Source organism: Lepisma saccharinum, chromosome 18 (assembly GCF_977018435.1).
Source record: "Lepisma saccharinum chromosome 18, izLepSacc3.1, whole genome shotgun sequence".
NCBI lineage: Eukaryota > Metazoa > Arthropoda > Insecta > Zygentoma > Lepismatidae > Lepisma > Lepisma saccharinum.
In genome coordinates, this window is record NC_139246.1 from 12,113,487 (window position 1) to 12,128,178 (window position 14,692).

Sequence of the window (14,692 nt, forward strand, 5' to 3'; positions counted from 1 at the left end):
TGGTGTATACAGAAGAAGAACATGAAACAAGGGAATGAGTCATACAACGTTACTACTCAAGGATAAGTACAAATTGTGCTTTCCATCTGCCTCTTCGTCTGTCATTCCTGTACTACCATTTTGGCATACCGGACTATAATTATCGGACAGAGGGAGTAATAGGATCTGAGCTGATTGTGTCCTTTTGCGATTAGTCCACTCAGAATTAGTTCACTTCATCAAATGATTTACTAAATCTCATCAATTTACATTGTCGAGTTCGTTATTTGTATTCTTTTTGGTTTAGGTTCAACATCTTCTCCGAAGAGAAAATTATGCTCATTTCTTTGTTTTCCTTGTCCCTGTACATCCAGGGTCAAGGAAGTCAGTAATAAGGTGTGTTATATACAGTGTACGTACAACTATAGATTGAATTGTATCTTCTCCAAATATGATGTATAAAGAAACAAACTGCCGGCGAACTAAGTGAGGTGAGTGTACATTTTTATATTAATATTATAGTGGAACCACAAGCAAAGAAACCTTTGCAGACTCGCGACTCCTGTGCACCGTACTCCAGTGTGGAGGGGAGGGGGAGAGTGGAGCATGCTCTCTTATACCCCGAGTTGAACGGAAGAGGAGGAAGGTGCGCGGGAACTTTTCGACGAAGGTTCTTTTTCTTGTGGTCGGTCTTATAAGTAAGGGGAACTGTGATTGGTCATTCATCTATTTTATCACTTCTTCATCATCTGAATTGACTTAAATGGCCGAAAGAGCAAAGTAAATTTATCAAATATAAATGCAAACACGTACAGTTTAATAAATAACCAAAATAGAATGAAAAATTAGCAGTTTGTATTTTTATTGCTTTATGTGAATATGTAGAGCAAAACGAGAGAGAATTGTACACCAATGGCAAATGAAATGGTAGGCGAATTGCCCATCACCATTTTCCTCCAGTCTGTTTTCCCCAATCTGGTGATCACAAATTGAAATAAGCAGAGGACAACATCTGCTTTCCATTATTTAAAACAGCACAGGATGTAGAACAAAAAGAAATGAAAATAACGATGGACAATTTGCCTACTATTATCTATCTCTTCAAGAATAAAAATGCATCTAAATTTAGAACCACACTAAAGAGCTTGCTAATGTAACATTTGTTTTATAGAAGATTATTTGGGTCACATTTTCCATTAATGGACATTAACTTTAAAACGTTTTCTTATTATTACAAAATACACTACATTACTTCTTAACTTTCTTAAAGTATTATTGTTTTTACTAATTTAATCCCGACTTCAGCAAATTACTTCCCTACTTTTCTGGATCCCGAGCAGTCGGGAAATACCGAATGGTCATTTTAAAACGGTATTAATTCTTGACGTTTTCTACATTGAAAGTGTCTGGAACTTATCGGAAATTGTTAGTTTTCATTCCAGAAATGCAAGGACAATCACTTAAGGTGAAAATGACGTGTAGAATTTGAGATTTCCAGAGCCTCGGGAAATGTCGGGATTTAAAAAAAATACCGTTCCGATCAATAATATTCTGTCCCACATAACAATAAGTACCCATCGATATTTATTTTCAATTTGTCTGAAGCCACAAAATGTAAATGAGTGGAAATGCTCATTTGTGTACTCGATTTCGTGTGTTCAGTTTCTGGCATGGTTTCCTATCTGCATAGGGTAACACTAGCGCATAGATTTGGAATTCATTTCATGGATAAATTCACCTCTTACCTTCGTTTCGTCATCACGAGTAAACAACGGATTGGCCCAACCTATACTTGTAATAACCTTGGTACTGATGATGTTTGTTTGATATTCTCGAAACTATTGCACATAATCACCCTTGGCATTATCTGTTGGTAGTTACTCTGTGAATAACAACAAAGGCATTCTTCAGTTGTGAAACTTTTTTCATTTGAATCTCAATAATGACAGGAACTATGATTATATGGTGATGTTCTGTAAATATTTGAATGGAAGGGGTAAACGTGCATGCTATTGACGAATTAGAAATGGTCTTTTTTTTTTCAAGTTTATTTACCAATAAGCAGCGATATCGTATGAAGTGTAATGATATAAAATTGAAAAATATTTTTGATAACTTTCTCCATGCTTGCTTTAGTAATTTTGCATATATTTCTAGGACATTTAATGCTTCTTTACACTAATAATATTTATGCCTCAGGGATAAGTCCTCCATGTACGTGAAAAATTATACTTATTTGAGTTCTAAGTTTGTCGAATACAACCATGGACACTTCTGGGTTGTAATGATCCCACTGAGAGTCAATGTATTCCTTACAACTAAGTAATGTTCCTGACTGTACAATTCCTCTCCCCACGCATACACGCGGGCTATACGTTCCAAAATTTACCATATGCAGTAGTGAACCCGGTGTGCGTGTGTCTACACATGTAAAATTGTTTTCCGTTTACATACATACTACCTTTGATAAAGTTCAATTGATAAATTACGCACAGTAAGACAGTTGTCAAGTTATTTCATCAATAACAAGCGTTCTGGTGGGGGGCATTGTTAACCAAAATTAAAGGATATTTTTATAACAATGTGATAAAGCAGCAACAAATGCGAATGACCAGACAGCCGGTAACTAAAAACACCAAACTAAATGAACTTGTAAAGGGGAAAGGGGGATACTGTAATATTATACTCCAAACTCCGAGATACAGAGTGTTTAAAAAATATGTAACTGAGCATGGTTTGAGTGCAGAGTTTAAGTTACCTTTTTTAAAACATCCTGTACTTAAAGTAAAAACAGTTTGCATCCACTTCAGCAGGATTTATATAATATTAACATTATATTTTTTATATAATCATCGTTAGTAAAATGATGTATTACTATTCTCAAACGCAACATCACATAAACAGGCAAGGATTACTTCATTTTAAAACACTACTATCACAATACATCTCACCAAAACACATTGTGTATTTCACAGGTTTTGGGAGATGTGAATCCTTTGTTGAATATATGCACCCATGCTGCACAGATCCAAATTGTCACTTTCATGTAATTTTCTGTCTGAAATTGACATTTTATAGTAGCTATACTACGGGTGTTTCTTTGTGAAGGTCTAATCAATTTTATCTAATCATCATCCAACTTCATCGCTGCGAATAGCCAAATGTAACAGAAAAGTGACACAAAATTAAGAAAGTACAGAAAGTTTACATCTATCTGGATCGGTTTACATCTATTGCAACTTTAAATGTTTAGAGTAAAAGTATTTTTCGATGTCCCTTTAAGGCATTTTGAAACCCTAATCTGTTTGTTATTAAATAAGAACTAAACTTATATTTAGTATAAGTGTTTTATTTGAAAAATTACTTACAAATCAATGACAGTACGTGATACAAGTTCATTTTCTATAAATACCAACTATTTTCTGAAAAATATATGTTTACCGTAACCACTAAGTCGGTGTAGTATAAATCTCTGCAACTCGTATCATCTCGTGGTTAAGGTTGTAATGCATCTGTTGAAAAATGAAAATATGATGTTTTTATCTGGGGTTTTCACTAATTTCAAATTCAATTTTCATATTGTGTTATATGAAAAGACCTCTTTCAGACAGATGCCACCATGACAGAAGAGCATAACAAAAAAAGCAAAATATTGTGGAAAATGAGTGATACAAAAAAATCGATCATCTTTAACTTAGCCCAGACCCCGCCAACTCGATGTATTTCTGGAAGAGCTCATTCGTATGCACGTGTGGTGTTGTAACGTTGCGAGAGTCGGAGATGTTGGAGCAAATAGAGCAGGAAGCAATGGGAAACGTCTCAGTCATCTGATTCATGAGTAGCAGCACAGTGGTGCATTATAATCAGGCAATGGTCACCTAGCATTTTCCATCCTCTTGCACAAATATGGAAGGTTAACAGGGTCTGCTGTGTGCATGTACACTAGTGTGGAGGATTTGAACTACATAAGGAAATTAACATTTTATCCTCCCATATGCTTTTACTTTTCTTTCCATCTTGGGCCCACGTATTTTATTAAAACTTCTCATAAAGTCACAAATATATTTATTGTTCTAAAGTCTATTGTTCAATATACCACATACTCACATAATGCTGTCTATCTACAACGTCCAATATGGGAGAGCAATTAAGAAGTCATCAGCTTCCTGCAAAATAAAAATATTGTGAATAAGGGACTAGTACGACAACCAAGACAAGTATTGACTGACAACATTAAATGCAGGCTGGATAAAAATCATGATTTTCATTAAAAAAATAATTGTTGAATTTTTTGAATTTACATTTGATTTTTGTATTTAAATCTGATTTCTTTTATTTAAATCGATTTTTTTATTTAAAAAAACACTTAAATTGCTTGTATATTTTTTGGCACCATACATATAGATGAATGTTTTTTATCATATAGAAAGGCTTTTTCTGGTAAATTGCCCTGTAAAATATTTGAACAGTTTGATTAAAGCAAATAACAAAAATGTAAACATACATTTTTCTGTTTCGTATTAAGTAAACAACCCTGTAATATAATGAAACTATAATAATTTCAGTAACTTTTCTTCCAGTGAAAAGAAAACATTCTTGGATGTACTATACAATTGTAACTTAAAATATATTTTATTCAAATTCAAATTCTTTATTTGCGTGGGCGAGGTTCAGCCTGAGGCTGTTCTGCCACCTAACCCGTGTCATCGATTACATTTAAATTTACATTTCTTATGTTATTACAATATTAATACAGTGTACAATAAACTGTATGATTTAGTTACAAAATCTATTGATAAAGTAATTGTAATAAATGTATGAATAAAATGATACAAAAATTGCGAAAAGACAACATAAAAATAAAATAAAATGAATAAAAAATAAATTTAAAAAAAGATGTAGACAAAATACATAACATAAACATACAAGTTACATCATAGTATTTGAACACAATCTCTGCTCTGCGAAAAGAAAATTCTTTCTTCATTTCGAAAAGATTCTATTTTAGATATGCTCGACATGGTCTTAGGTAGGGCACTCCATATTTTTGCAGCAAAATAGGAAAACGACGACTCATATGCCTGTGTGTTGCAGAGTGGAAGGTTCCATTTGAAATTGTTTCTTGTATGCTGGCTGTGAATACTGGTGCGAGGGATCAACATGTCTGCTAGGTACGACGGCTTGCCAGATGTAATAATAAAGTCTTTGTAGCTGAATTTTGGTAATTTTTAATGATAGTTTGCAAAACATCAGCTGCCATGTTTATTTACAGTTTAATGATAATGTGACCAGTACGGTTTAATATGGTTAGTATTTTGTATATTTTTCTACACAAAATGTTTACTATTTTTGCCTATGAAAATTATTGGATTTTAAATCAAGAGAAAATTAAGTGTGTTTACACTTTACATTTCCTTTCGTATGAGCTTCGCCTCATCAGAACATATACTTGTATTCAGTGGCGGCGATTGGGTTCCCAAACCGGGGGCAAGGTTTAAAACTGGGGGGCAAAGGCAGTATATTTCCCTATGTATATATGATTTAGCATAGCGCGGGGGCAAAAGTGGGGAGAAGTGGGGGACAACTGCCTCCCTCGCCCCCCTAATCGCCGCCACTGCAGTTGTATTTTGTTTCCTTTCTTACATTCTAATAAACATCATTAAACGATTACGAGAATAAGTACTTTCATCAAAAGTGTTTCTGGTATCTACAAAATCATTATATACATTATTCTATAAATTATTTATTTAAAGTGATTTAAATGAGTGATTTGTTTTAAATAAAATAACCTGATTTAGGTCGCAATTTAAATCAACCTGATTTAAATCAATCCACCTTGATGAAATGGATCTGTAGGAAATTAAGGGTGGTCCTGATATTGATTTGATCTTGACAAGGTTAGACACAGGTACGTAACGAGTAGCAACGAACCTTTGGGCTTAGTAATTTCAACGATTTCATGCTTATACCTTTAGCTAGGATTTACATTCGGTGTACACACATCGTGGCTATATTTATATATTCACGCACACACGTTTGCTTATGAACGATGCGAAAGGGGCGACCTTTTAAAAAGGCACCCAAAAGTTAATCACACTTCCGCAACGGCCAGTGTAAATCCTCTGTGGGACTTGCGTTGTGTGCCTCTTATGGGTTTGTGAATGTCCTTTTTGTCCAGTTCATCTTATTACAATTCATCTCCATCGTCGCGATCAGTCAAAATTGGAAGAAACGCGACGTTAAGTAAACTTAATCATTCAAGCACGTATCTTAATGTACTTATAATCAATATCATACCTTGACGCTGGAATATTTTGAGATGCACGACAGAAATTGATACGATTGCTCACATTCGTCAGCTTCTGCAAGAAAAAAATATTACAATAATAAGCTTCCTTCCTATTTGCACTCCCGACATATGTATGTATGGATATATGTCCATAAATTATATTTACAACTTTAGACTTGAATAACTTGAAAACTATACTAGATAATGACAAACGGTTTTCAACATGTGACAAGAAAACTCATAAAGTTTTCTTTATTTTGCAGGTGACGCAGATTTGACGAAAAATATGGACGCCACAGGAAAAAGCTCAGTGTGTAGCCTGGTTTATAGAGACGAAGTCCGATACCCAAGTGCAACGAAACTTTCGGACACAGTATTAAAGGGAACCACCATTCGGCCTTGGCATACGTCATTCATGGAAACGGGCAGTGTTCTCCATAAACAGGGGACGGGTCAGTCATCTGTGTCAGACACCAACGTCGACAGGGTGCGGCAGGCGTTTGCAAGGAGTCCGACAAAATCAGTGCGTTCGGCGGCCAGAGACTTGGCAATGCCACGAGGAATAGTGCACATAGTCTTGCATAAGAGATTACGTCTGTATGCTTACAAGGTGCAGCTGCTTCAGGCACTTGGGTATCGGACTTCGTCTCTATAAACCAGGCTACACACTAAGCTTTTTCCTGTGGCGTCCATATTTTTCGTCAAATCTGCGTCACCTGCAAAATAAAAAAAAACGTTATGAGTTTTCTTGTCACATGTTGATAACCGTTTGCCATTATCTAGTATAGTTTTCTAGTTATTCAAGTCTAAAGTTGTAAATATAATTTATGGACACTCTGTATATCTATATAGTAGTATATATACAGTCACCGGCAATAAAAATGGGACACCAAGATCCTGAAATACCCGGTCCCCTGCAATGTGTTATGTGTGTTGCCTACCTCTGAGTTTTATTAATTGAATTATTTCGTGTCTAATTGGAGTTAGAATTTTAAAAAAAAGTCCACTGAACGATGCTTGCCACGGCTTAAATTGAAGACATGTGGTTTTTTTTTTTAAAAAAATGTAATCGATGTGTCCAAGTTGCATTGAGTTTTATTTACATTGTCTATTCAGTAAACGTTGCTTCTGCAAAGTGAAAGTGGCAATATGGCTGCCAAGGGCAGGGCTACAGCGAGTTGAAGCGTGAACATGTGGCACCTTCCACCTCTCCTTTCCACTCCACCTATGGCGCGGATTCGGACGATACCGGTAGGTGGTGGAACGGCGCTCTAGCTGCGGATTCGGACACGGGCAGAATTCCACATGTCCTCCCGCCTCACGACAGTCTGGAGATAGCATAAAAAACGTGCGTTCGTTCCAGTGGCGTGGCGTGACTTTTTCAAAAGTGTTACCGGCTATCAGTACGACAATTATGCCTACTAGACGTTATCACCCCCTCCCGGTAAAGAAAACATGTCTTCGAGCTAGATATTTGTTCATTTCGTTCTTGATTTGCAATCAGCACAGTGATTTAACCACACACACTCCTAGAAAGAACTACCACTCATGAGACAGTTACCAGGAAAATCCAATGAATAGTGGTCGACCCTTGTCAATTCTTCATCTGTTTCTGTTTCTTTGCAATGAGGTGCGAAGGGGAAGAAGAAGAACCGCACTTTCCTCTGGTCAGTTTGACGTTTGTGTGGTGAGCACTGAGCAAACGACAGAACTCCGCTCCTTTGTGGAAGGGAAGCCCAGCTGTACGTCCTACTGTTGACAACTTAGTATTTTGGAGCAAGGTTTGTCCAAATCACGAATCACACCAAGGAACTATATTTTCGTCTATTACCTAACTGGTCTCAGTTGTAGTTAAATCCAGCCTTGGCTCTGCAGTCTTCCTCTAGTTGCTTCACAGAAATGGTATTCCTATTTTAGGCGGGATTTAGCTCTTTTCTGCCAATCCGATGTGACAACACTGGCTGCTCCGGTGGGTCTGAACGGCAACAGGGACCCTCAACAGGCATATGAATAACCCCATAAACTCCTTCCCCGCTCTTTCCTTTCACTGGCGCCCTCTTCTCCCTTGTTGCCTCTTCAGGGTAGTGGAACAGCCTCCTCTTTGCTTCTGTCGGCTGCAGAAAAAATATCCTAGGCAATATCTACTCGACGGCAACGGTGTTCATTAACGTGCTTAACAATGTTGTCATTTTATTGAAACAACTTTTTAATTCTTTACATATTGCTGTTACCTGCGGTAACACCGGCTACATGCACGCCACGCCTCTGGTTCGTTCCCATAACTTACTTATGACGTTAAGTATGATAGGCTAATCACGACTTGACTTGACATAGTGGTTCAGGTCTCACTTTAAACTCTAGGTCCAGTCCCGATTAGCTTATCTGTACATAAAGTTCAATTATTTTGTTAATAAGTAGCTTAATTTTGTTATTATTAGGAATAACATTTTTAATTAGGGATGTTACAATATTTATTGAATGGAGTGTTGTTAATTTGAATAGTTGTAGTATTATTATAACAATATTATTTGATTGAATATCTTTATAGGATTAGTTATATACACTTCTTCAACGGTTATTAATTATAGTGGTTCTTGCAATTTTTAGTGCAATTCGAACCACTCTACTGTAACTTACCAACAACACAAATTTGGTTACAAGGTTACGAAGTTAGCCACTACGCTATTCGATTCATTTAATGATTAATTGATTACATGATTTCTAAGGAATCATGTCTCGCTAACATTAGGACCACGAATGATTTCTGAAAGGCTAAAACAAACCAAAAGACTTACCGTTTGCAGCTTTACACATTCGAATAGCATCTGCCAAACGATCAAAGCTTCTCTTGGATTGTATGTTGGCTTTGTTTCCTTGGTTCTTTATTTTCCACATAATTCCTTCAATCTTAATGTTTCCATTGTTATCTATCTGCAATATGTTTGAATTGAATTGAAAAGTCTTTTTATTTACTACAGAGCGAGGAGATTCAGCATTGGGCTGCTCTACCACCTAACTCTGGTGAATGAAAGTTACAATACATATATTTATAATATTGACATCAAATATATAACATAACATGAATGAATTTGACATAAATGAAAAATAATAAAATTATAAGAGAATACAATGAAAGATACATTATCACACACACACAGACACACACATACACAGGTGTACATACGCAATTTCCAAATCGATACCAAAATAGCTTGCACACAGGTTGAAATATCCGTTGTGTCAGATAAGTGTTTGCAAAATACATGGTTTCACTTTACTTGATTCCTGTTGCTTAGCCGTACGAGCTAATGCTCAATTGTTGTCTTTGCAATAAAAATAATACGACTTGTTCTTTGAAGTTTTTGGGTGTTGCAGCAAAAGAAACATAATCGGGAAGAGCATTCCAAACCTTTGCAGACCAGAGGGTGAAGGAGCCTTCGAAACTGACAGCAGAGTGGCGGGGAATGTCGATTTTTCGCCGACCTCTAGTATTGTATGGATGTATGGAATTTCTAAATGTCAGTTTCTCGTGTAGATAACTAGGTGTTTGCAACTTTAATATCTTATATATTGTAGAACAGCAGAAGACGTCGCCTAGACATGTTAAGGATTTTGTATGTATTGAGCAAAGGTAGGATGTGTTGATTTCTCCTGAACGAGAGAACGTATCGAATGCAAGAATTCTGTATACAAATTCTGTATTTTTCTATTCTGTTCGATATTTTACGTTGTAAATTCGAGCTGTAGACCACATCACAGTAATCAAAAATAGGATATATTAGAGTTTCGATGGGATATCCAGTGCTCAAAAAAAGTTTTGCATATTATGATTGCATGCGGTTTGAATCGCGATATCCCCAAAAGGTATACAATGTTCATTATGTGAGCAATGCCCGAAATAGAAACTGACATAATGTTCCAAGTGAGTTTGATATTCAGCAGATAGAGGGCAGTGGTTGCCACATGATCCCTGAGCAGATTTGAAAGCAGCCCTATAGTAGGCATTGTCCATGTCTAATCCGCACTTGTGAGTTGGAAACTGAACAGAGAGTGGGTGGAAAACGAAGGGCAACATGCCTCGAGCAACCATTTCTGCTACGGACCGCATTCGAATTGTAACGCTGCTGCAAGAGGGATATCGCCAAATGGGCGTCGCTGCCCGTGTTGGAGTGAGCCAAAGTCATGTCTCTCGAGTGTGGAAAAAATTCAGGGAGACACAATCAGTTGCTGATCGACCAAGGACGTAAAACAACATGCAGGGAAGATCGGTACATGGTGATTTCGGCACGTCGTAGACCCACTGCAACTGCTACCAGTTTGTGCCAGGATCTGCAGAGGACCTCAGGAGCGAATGTTTCCAATCAGACAGTGCGGAATCGACTTCATTAGGAAGGATTGACGTCAAGAAGACCCATAACCAAGGTTCCTCTGAAACCATACCATAAGAGAGACCGTGTAAGGTGGGCAACAATGCACAGCAACTGGAGTCAGGAACAGTGGGAGCACACGCTCTTTACAAACGAGGTCACCATCAGTTTGCACCCGTTAAGCAAAAGCATAAGGGTTTGGAGACGATCAGATGAGAGATTGAACAAGTCCTTCATCCAGGAACGTCACGAGCAGCAAGGGGGCTCCACCATGTTTTGGGTTGGAATCATGTTTGGTTGACGTACGCCCCTAATTCCTCTCCAGGGTCACATGACTGGTCTGATGTACAGATATGCTATTCTCGAACCCGTGGTAGCAGGTTTCTCAACAACTGTGGGGGATGCCTTCACGCTGATGGATGATAACGCTCGACCACATCAAGCCAGAGTGGTTCAAGAGTTCCTTAATATGCATGGCATTCGACGCATGGTGAGGCTGGCGTATTCTCCAGACTGGAACTGTGTGGAACATTCATGGGGACACCTGAAGCAAGCAATTGTCAGCCGCGAAAATCCTCCTGTGAACAAGGTGCAATTGCGGGAGGCTGCTATTCAAGAGTGGGGCAGTCTTCCCCAGGAAATGTTGAATGCTCTTATCATTAGCATGCCCCGTCGTGTTCAAGCATGCCTTCGGGCTCGAGATGGGTATACACGGTACTGAACTCCCAACTGTTGATCCCAAGCATGCCTGCGAGCCGTAGGTACACGGTATTGCACTGCCTTTCTTTTGTATTTTGCATCCCACATTTTGAATCTTGTGCTTCTGGTGTGATTTTGTTTCTTCTTCATGGCTGCACTGTTTTCTTTCTGTTTGTATGTCTCCCCTGTACTCTTGAATGTGATTCCATGTATCTAGTACAATAAAATGATCACAAACCCTGAATATGCAAAACTTATTTTGAGCACTGTAATTTCGTTTCTCTAGTTTCAAAGGAGTTACATAATGTTAGATGTAATAATATGATCATCAAAGAAACTAGGTAGCAGTGAAAAGTTATAAAATCACCGCCACTGAAGTGGACTTAAAAACATCAAATCACACAATATATAGTACAGTTTTTCAAGTGATCGAAGTTAGGATTGTACGACTTTTGAAACACACTATACTTTACATTGAAATTTACTAACGTCTCGAACGAGACAAGAATATTGGACATCAAGGTTCTCGTTTAAAATCTTATCTCGGTATTATCCTTATTTCGAGGGATTTGTCAAGCCATTATCTCACGATGTATAGTTTAGCTTAAGTTCACTTTATGAACGGGGGAGACTAACCGGGACTACACCTAAAGTTTAAATTGGAATCCGAACCATTGTGCCTTCACGAGTATCAAACTGACAAGCGCTTGATTGCAAGGCGACAGTGTTGGCACTACACCATCGGGAAGACCCTATACTATTGCATACATAACATGTGTTATGTAAGCTATAAAACCAGGAAGAACTTTCGGGTGCATAGTTAAGTTAGGCCAGGCGCCAAGATGCGACGCGACGAGTCATTTTTGTTGCAAACCTACTCTGGGAAGGTTTACTATGAGCCTCTTATGGGCGGCCGCACACCGGTCTAAACATTTGACTTGAGTCACGTTGCGACGGTTTGCGACAAAAAAAAACGAAGGTCTGAAGAATTTGGTACAGCAAGGAGCAGCTTGCGACAAAACAATCTGAATCCATTCAATTCAGCCACAGACCGGAAATGGGGGAAACTTCAGGACAATATTTCCGAACGGGGGGACAGTATCACAATATATAATTGCAAATTATTGCTGGCCTTATTAATCCCAGTAAATAATCGAAGCTATTTATACTTAAAATCGTGAAATTAAATAACTTGTATTCATCTTATTTCCTTCCTTCGTTTATTGAAAGTCCAGCAACTGCGGGAGGTTCTATTGTCACAACACATCAAATAATATGCACATACTGCAATTGCAGTGCCCATGTTCACTGAGAACACGAGAAGCCTACTTTCATTTGTTTCGTTTTGTCCGAACATATTTCTAGGAAGTAATTGTTTGAAAAACATTATATCTTGGTACGTGTAAGCAATGCCTTAAGTTAATATAAACTGACTCGATTCACAACATACCGGGTGGTCCAAAAGTCCCGGAACGGTCACATGTGGTGAGAAATACATATCGAATCGGAAAACGAAAAAATACGTGTTTAATAAGTGAAAAAAAGCTATTGAATGATATAACACTTGATGCCCCACCCCCGCCCCCTGGGGGTGGGGCGGGGGCTACTGTGACATTTTAAATGGAAACCCCTATTTTGTATTGTAGAATCGGAAAGAGGACTTCATTCCGAGTCCAACGAGCTATCAACCATCCTCCTAGCTCAATTAGGAACGGAGATATGGCGATTTTAAATTTTCGCAAAATTTTCGAAGGGACATATCTCTCTGCCCCTAATTGAGCTAGAGTGAAAGCTATTGCAGATTTGGAATCTGCATGTGATCGTAGGCCCGCCCCCTTTCCATATACTCTATTGAAAGGTCTTGAGGTGCAGATTCCGAATCTACAATCGCTTTCATTCTAGCTCAATTAGGGGAAGAGATACGTCCCTTTGATTATTATTATTATTATTATTATTATTTTTCCGAAAATTTCAAATCGCCCTATCTCCGTTTCTAATTGAGCTAGGAGGATGGTAGATAGCTCGTTGGACTCGGAATGAAGTCCTCTTTCCGATTCTACAATACAAAATGAGGGTTTCCATTTAAAATTTCACACTTGGGGAATCAAGTGTGATATCATTGAATTCGATGTGTATTTCTCACGATATTTGAAGGTTCCGGGACTTTTGGACCATCCGGTATAAAATCATACATTAATTCTACGTATACATCGATGCATTGATTCTGCTGTAAACTATTATTATGTATCGTTAACTCGCTTCCCAAATTATAAAAGACAGACCTAGATCTATTACGTACATGAACGAAATCTGCTATCAGTTGTGTCGCGTCGTGTCAGATAATCACCTTCTCAATCTCTAAGATGGTCTTTGTCGGACGCGGTGTGCGGCTGGCCTTAATGTGACATTTATAATCAGAAATATCAATTTTGTAACCCTAAAATGTATCCCCCCTCCCCCCCGGTCGTTTGGGCAACAGACGATTTTCACGGAACTGGTTCCCTTATCCGTTCCACTTGTAGCCCTTACCCCTATTGTACCACTGGACTCATCCACTAAGCGCATGCGCACTGGCGCCAAGTAGTCGCACTTAATGTACGCGAACAGCATGTTAATACCGATCTGCAATATAGATGAGAACTTATTAAATGTTTTGAAAATTTCGACATTGTATTAAGAATATGATTATACGGGCGAAAATCTACTGACATACTATAGTGAATTTATAATAATATTACTTGTTTAATTGTATATACTCACGTCAGATGTCTGTCTGAAAATACAAGCCGTAAGGCACTGAAAAGATGCAAAGAATTAATCATTAGTTGAAGTGTGACAAACACGAAAATTAACAATTATTCTTTCATCCCAAACTAAACACATCAACCATATTACTTCTTAGGTTTAAAGTTTAATTTTGGTTTAATTCTGAAATTTGTGAAGGCAATAATAAGAATTTTTAATTTTATCTTTAAGAAAAATCAAGATTCTTAAAGAAATCCGGCAACAAATATTTCTACCTCCCACGACAGATTATTTAAAAAAAAATGTAGAACGATTTATTTTCTTATCTAAGGCATGATACTTTTTAACTTTTTGGTAGCTTTTGAGTTTGACGTCATCAAAATGGCGGAAGTTCATTTATAAAATTTGAGATAAAATATTTCGACTTACTTCTTTCAACTTCAGATGGCAAACCTTCATAAACTTTACACAATAAGGTTTATGAAGGTATCATAAAATTGTCGCTATTGCACAGGCAAATTGCTGTTGCTTATATGGTGATAGGGAATTATTATGTTCTGCAGAGATGTGAGAGAAGCGGCATTACACACTAGGACTTCTAACTACCGCAGGG

The 14,692-nt window shown here is 37.6% G+C and overlaps 2 protein-coding genes across 3 annotated transcripts in view; one reads left to right on the top strand and one right to left on the bottom strand.

Moving 5' to 3' along the window:
• The window catches only part of LOC146002396 (uncharacterized), a 52,483-nt gene that overhangs the window by 3,373 nt on the left and 34,418 nt on the right, over positions 1-14,692 (top strand). The window contains exon 1 of one of the 2 annotated variants that reach the window (XM_083140151.1): positions 120-470. The exons of the other annotated variant lie outside the window; for it this stretch is intronic. The gene's annotated coding sequence lies outside the window, so the exon portion shown is untranslated. Of the gene's footprint in view, positions 1-119; positions 471-14,692 lie in introns of those variants that run through there. 2 annotated transcript variants of the gene reach the window in all.
• LOC146002399 (uncharacterized) overlaps positions 3,314-14,692 on the bottom strand; it is a 57,547-nt gene continuing 46,168 nt past the window's right edge. The window contains exons 4-8 of the mRNA XM_083140156.1: positions 14,095-14,130; positions 9,064-9,199; positions 6,277-6,341; positions 4,087-4,145; positions 3,314-3,491 (exon numbers count right to left, since the gene is read on the bottom strand). Coding sequence (XP_082996282.1) covers positions 4,101-4,145; positions 6,277-6,341; positions 9,064-9,199; positions 14,095-14,130 — 282 coding nt within the window. The 3' untranslated portion in view covers positions 3,314-3,491; positions 4,087-4,100. The remainder of the gene's footprint in view (positions 3,492-4,086; positions 4,146-6,276; positions 6,342-9,063; positions 9,200-14,094; positions 14,131-14,692) is intronic.